Source organism: Volvox carteri, assembly GCF_000143455.1.
Source record: "Volvox carteri f. nagariensis unplaced genomic scaffold VOLCAscaffold_88, whole genome shotgun sequence".
Lineage (NCBI taxonomy): Eukaryota > Viridiplantae > Chlorophyta > Chlorophyceae > Chlamydomonadales > Volvocaceae > Volvox > Volvox carteri.
In genome coordinates this window covers 130,669-136,387 of record NW_003307631.1, presented here as the reverse complement: position 1 = coordinate 136,387, position 5,719 = coordinate 130,669, and the positions used below count along the sequence as shown (strand labels likewise).

The 5,719-nt window shown below is 60.7% G+C and overlaps 1 protein-coding gene across 1 annotated transcript in view; it reads right to left on the bottom strand.

Moving 5' to 3' along the window:
• VOLCADRAFT_77867 (uncharacterized protein) overlaps positions 1–4,946 on the bottom strand; it is an 11,407-nt gene extending 6,461 nt beyond the window's left edge. Inside the window, exons 1-4 of the mRNA XM_002958182.1 lie at positions 4,916–4,946; positions 2,960–3,169; positions 1,154–1,219; positions 412–585 (exon numbers count right to left, since the gene is read on the bottom strand). Coding sequence (XP_002958228.1) covers positions 412–517 — 106 coding nt within the window. The 5' untranslated portion in view covers positions 518–585; positions 1,154–1,219; positions 2,960–3,169; positions 4,916–4,946. The remainder of the gene's footprint in view (positions 1–411; positions 586–1,153; positions 1,220–2,959; positions 3,170–4,915) is intronic.
• Positions 4,947–5,719: the final 773 nt, after the last annotated feature.

The window sequence follows — 5,719 nt, the reverse complement described above, 5'->3', positions numbered from 1 at the left end:
AATCTAAATCCAGGTTGGATCCGGGGATCAACCGGGCCCATGAGGGGGGAGAAGGCGGTCAGGAGGGCGGTCAGTGCCGGACGAACCTCGGAGACCCCATAGTTGAGAGGGCCGCCGCCCGCCCTGCCCCTAGTGTCTCCTACTTGCCCCATCACCATCACCTTCACCATCCTCACAAGCTGTATACATACAGGGGGCACTTGAAACCAATATGGGTGCCGTACACCCTCTCCTCCCAGGGCCATTACGGCAGCAGGGGCTTGTCTGCATGTGTAAAATCCCAGTCCCACAACTGCGCACGCAGCTTCCTAAACACACGCAGTGCTAGTCAGTCAGCTGGCCCCCCACCCTATCTACTTCACTCCTTGAAGCCCTAAGCTTCCAACAACATAGAGCCCAGTCAGGCCGTACACCACCGCCCTCTTCGCCACCTGCAGCTACACCTACTGCCCATCCCTCCATTTCTGCTCACCCTTTTCTTAATCTTCTCCTGGCCCAGGTACTGCTGTTTAATCATCTCCAGCTCCCTCTCCCGCTCAGCAGCAGTCTGCTCAGGAACGCCCCCACCCCCGCCCCCACCAGCCCCTGCGGCCACCGAGGTACTGCCGGAAGCGCCTCTGCGGATATGAACGCCGCGGGGTGGGTGATGCTGGGGTGTGTGTGTGTGTGTGTTCATGTAAACTGAGGTACACGTGCGTGGATGCGTGTGTGGTGTGAGGGGTGGAGAGAGAGGTGACGGTTTGGCAATAAGGAAGTAAGAAACGCTGGAAGAACCCCGTGTGGAAAAAAGGGGAGGAACACCCCCACCCACACAAAGCCCCGCTGCGGGTGTTTTCGTCGCCCTTACACCACCGTCCCACCCGGTGCCGCTTTGCAGCTCAGGCCTTTGCCTACACAGACATACTCTGCCCAAGTCGGGCGGCTTGGCGCCCGTGCCGGTGTAACATGCTTGCTGATCCCCTCTTAGCCAAATAACATCATCTTTCCCCTCCAGCCCTCCCCTTTGTTCCCCTCTTCCCCGCCCTCGCCCAGCGGCCACTGTACATGCACCCCTTCCCTTCCTGTCATTCGACTCACCTGCCCTTATCGTCGCCACGCCCGCCACCACCACCGCCACCAGCTCCCCGGTCCTTGTCCCGACCGGCATCCCGACGGGCCCCAGCGTCGCGATCTCCGCGGTCCCGGTCACCGCGCGTCCGGTCGCGATCTCGATCTCGGTCTCGATCGCGGTCCCACTCGCGACCAGAGGCTGCCACAGCTGGTGACGGCAATGGCGGCGGCGGCGGCAGCATCGAGCCCCCTCCGCCGCCGCCGCCGCGGGCGCCTCCAGGCACTACCACCTGTGCGCCGGATCTTGCCGAGTCCATTTTGGCCAGCTGAGCGGCCTGCACCCCGGCACGGGACGCCTCCAGCCGGGCCAGAGCCAGCGCCTGGCGCTCCGCCTTCGTCAGGAAGCGGGGCTGCGGTGGAGAAGGCGCAGGGGGAACGCAGGGGAAAGAACCACGCGATTACTGGCTGGGAGGAGGAGGAGAGGTGGCGGTGGGAGCACAATGATGGCCTTGGGAGAGGCGGGGAGAATGCCTGCCAGGACAATTCCTACTGGAGTGCCCTGGGCTCGCATTCGCCAACACAAAGGCAGCGGGGCACGGCGCATTACGTTCTAAGGGGACGGCGGTCTAGGGGTAAAACACCGGACTATGGTGGTAACAATCAGGATGTACGGCGGCTGCTGGAGCACCGCAGCGCGTGACTCAACGCTGTACGGGCCGAAATGTCCGCCGTACGGCCCACTTACACCGCTTTCCAATACACATAGCACATGCATCCCCACGCGATGCACGCGTACGTCATGCAGCGGTGGTGGTGCGGTGGGGTGTGTGCGGAGGCGGCCGTGAGCCGTTGTGTTGTGGGAGGGCAGTATCGGCTTCAACCCGCTTATGCTTCCGCGGGCCGTCCTTCTTCACCCTCCGTTATGGGCAGTGGGCAGCTGGGGGGGAAGGGGAGTTGTGGCTAAAGGCAGGCCAATCAAACATTCATAACATCCAACACCGAGGCGAGGGAAAGAAACCATCCGGAGCTTACATCCAACCCCGGACTCCCCCCATTTTTCCAAACGTCCGTTCCCCACTGTGCAAATAGTTCCAGACCCAAATCGCAAATTATCCAGCTTGGGGTTTACTGCGTTGTTATGGCCCAAAGCTCAGCGTGATGCCTCTCAAAGTCAGCTATCCTGCCACACATCTTGGCCCAGCATTTCTTACATCATCCTTCCATATAACCCCATGACCCAGCCTCAGTGTGTTCGATGCAGTGTTTCCCCCCCCATCCACCCACATTACCCCCCTCCTCCTTCCCCGCTCGCCTTGGACTCTTCTTCCTTTTGCTGTTTCTTCTTCTTGAGCAGCTCCTCCAGGGAGAGGGGCTGAGGGGGGCAGGCAGGGGGGGGGTCCGAAGGGGGGGAGAAAGGGGTTTTCAGTGCAGGTGTGGGAGAGGTGCGCCTCGCAGAGGTCATGTATGTTTGCGGCGCCGAAGAAGCCTAAGACACAAGACTCAAAAACGCGAGTGACAGGACGTGTCACTTCATGGCAACTGGGATGTAACACTGTGGCTAGCGTCAGAGATTGCACGGAGATAATCATCGTTTGTTCTCTCTGATACTACTTGGAGCGAACGCTGTCCATGGACAGCTCCTAGGTAACACACTCCTACCAATGCTATCCTCGCACATTCGCGTTTGACAAGGAGGTCATCCGCCCATGGCCGCATACCTCAGACTTTTTAGTGGCTCCGGGTGACATGGCACGGCCCGCACCGGCCTCCTCTTTAACTTGGGCGCCGTCCGCGGTGGCCTTGGCTTCCTCCTCCTCCTCCGTCTTCACACGTGGGGCGGCAGGACTAGGTGACCGGCGCCTGCCGCCGTCGCGGGCCCCGTCGTCCCTGGTCGCGTCACGCCTGTCACGGCCATCCCGGCCTTCTCTGCCATCGCGAGCCTCGCGTTCCCGGCGCTCCCGTTCTCGTTCTCGGTCCTTCTCGCGGTTTCGGTCCCTGTCCCGTTCTCGATCCCGATCGCGGTCCCGGTCTTTCTCGCGGTCCCTGTCGCGGTCTCGCCGATCTTTGTCGCGACGACTTTCGTCATCTCGTCGGCGGTCGTCATCGCGGTCCCGACGTTCTTCACGGCGTTCCTCCTTTTCTGACCTGCTTCGTTTGGTGACCCGATCTGGACTGCGTGAGCGGTCTCTCTTGCTGCGCTCTCCACCCCGACTGGGACTGGGCGACCTTGAGCGGCCCATTGTTGTGGGCGGGCTGCCGGACTGTGCCGATCACGCCCGCCGCTGCTATGGAGCTTAACAGGGATTGCCAGCCACTATGCCCAAGCCCAAGAAATGTATCGTAGGAACAAAGACCACGGCAATCTGGAAGGTGTCACTTCCACTAAGGAAACGCTAGTTTGCCCAGCTTGTAAGGACGACTTTCTGGGTTTATCCCTGAAGCTAGCTCGGACTTAAGGGGGGGTGGCCTTCTAGTCTCGGGTGCGTACGAGCAGGGCAAGCAAGCTGTGTCATGCGACGTTCCATCCCCAGGTAACAGTGGCATCTTAGTCGCATCTCAAGCAATATTTCATATGCAGCCTGAAATATGATTCGGTTATTGATGTTGTACTGCGTTGCTAATCACGCAACGCCCTATGACATGAAGACCCTGGTCCAAAAACCGGCGACGACAGCTATTGGCCTGTAGTTGACTCTCCTTTTTTATGAAGAGTGGATTACCATGGTCGCTCTGATGTAACTTGGTCGCGTGGGGTGGAAAATGCGTGTCGAGTGTTGCATTTGCTATGAGAAGACGCGAGATCTTGGCGAGTTGGACGCATGTCTCCACAGGTGAAGGTCATCGTTAGCCGGAACCCATTATGGCGTTGGGGCGCTATTGGGGTCCGTGATTCGGCGGGGTCCGGCTGGGGGTTTTTCTCGTCTCGACACCTCCGCTCGGCCATTTGGCTCCGCAGCAGCGCCATGCCGCTATTAAGGAATATCAGGCGCCAGCGCTTTGCAATTCGTTTCGCGTCTTCATATTTAGATCCACCTCAGGCTCCTTCCCCACCCCACCATGCGATCCAGCTCCCCCATCCGTCCCATTATATCCTGTACAATATACCCCAAGTATCCACACACCTCTGACCTCCCACACTTGCACCCCTCCTGACAACCGCTCCTAGGTTTTGCTTCAAGTGTATCTCCCGCTGGGCTGACACCGAGAACAGGTGCCCCATGTGCAAGGAGCGATTCATCGTCATCACCCGGAAGCACCTGCCCTCGTCAGGGGTAGGTGTAGGAAGGGAGACCGGGAGAAGGGGGGGGGAGGGGGAGGGTTTGGCTGGCGGAACATGGGCAGTCGGGGCCTATGCACGCACGTGTGTGCACGAGTGCACGTGACGCATGACTCGACGCACGGACGTTTACGTGCAGCGCTCGTTACGTAAATCAACGTGAGTTGTTGTTTTACTGTCGGTGTCCCTCCCCCTCCACAAAACCACATGCGCACAGCAGGGCCGCGTGAAGAGCTCAGGTGCCGCTGCAGCCGTCGCGTCCACAGCCGGGCAGCAGCAGCTGCAGCAGCCGCCGGGGGGCAGTGGGGGAGGTGGTTGCAGTAGCAGCAGCCCCGCCAGTGTGTGTGGTCGTAAGCGCTCCAGAGGCGTGGCGGCAGGCAGTGATGCGGCACCAGAGGCTGCTGCTACTGCTAGTGCTGGCGGGCCTGGTGGTGGCGGTGATAGTGCTGAGGTCTGTGATTCCGAAGGGGAGGAGGAGGAGGACGATGACCCGGACGCTGGGGAAGGTCCTCGAAAGCGGCTCAAGGGCACGGTGGTCGAAACCCGGGTCGTGCCGGACCGCAAGCAGGTGGGAGATAGGGGGGAAACGGGAGGGGGGGAGGGGAGGAGGGGGGGGAGGGGAGGTCCCTCGTGTCGTACTTGAGCTGTGGTGCGCTGTATTCCACCGTAATGGCACCACCACCGTTTTAACTGAAACACGTCCGTACTGCACTTCCTGGGTGTACCCGGGCTGCCGTACTGCCATGGCACTCGTACGTGCCGTACTACCGCACTCCTGCAGACGTGGCAGCCCGCCGAGCTGCTAGCACTGAACCTGGATTCGCTTCGTTGTCAGATTTGCAACCGGGGCGACGACGATGAGCGGCTGCTGCTGTGCGATGGTGGGTGCGACAGCCGGGGCCCCTCTGTTTGCTGGGGTGGGGGACTGGTCTCTGTGGGTGGGTTGTCAGTGTGGGGGTGCTTCATGGCAATTGGGCCAATACATACGGGTTGATCTTGGCTTGGTGATGGTGAAACCACCCGCCCTCCTGCCCAGCATACCACCCACTTACCCAACTCAACCAACTCAACCAACCCAACCAACCCAACGAACCTGGTTAATCCAACCTGGCCCCCGGACATTTCCCTCGCTTCGCGTCCCCCCTCCCCCTCCCCTCCCCACGGGGTTCCCTCCTCAGGTTGCGACCGGGGTTTCCACACGTACTGTGTGGAGCTGGAGGACATACCTGGGGGTGCGTCAGGTGGCGGTGGGGGCGGGCGAGGGAGGGGGGAGGGCTGTATGTGTGTGTGGGGGGGGGAGGGGAGTGCGGGCGAGGGAGGGTGGGAAGAAATGGGGTGGCGGGCAAACTGCGAGTCCACATGCACACACACACAGACATACAGACATACAGA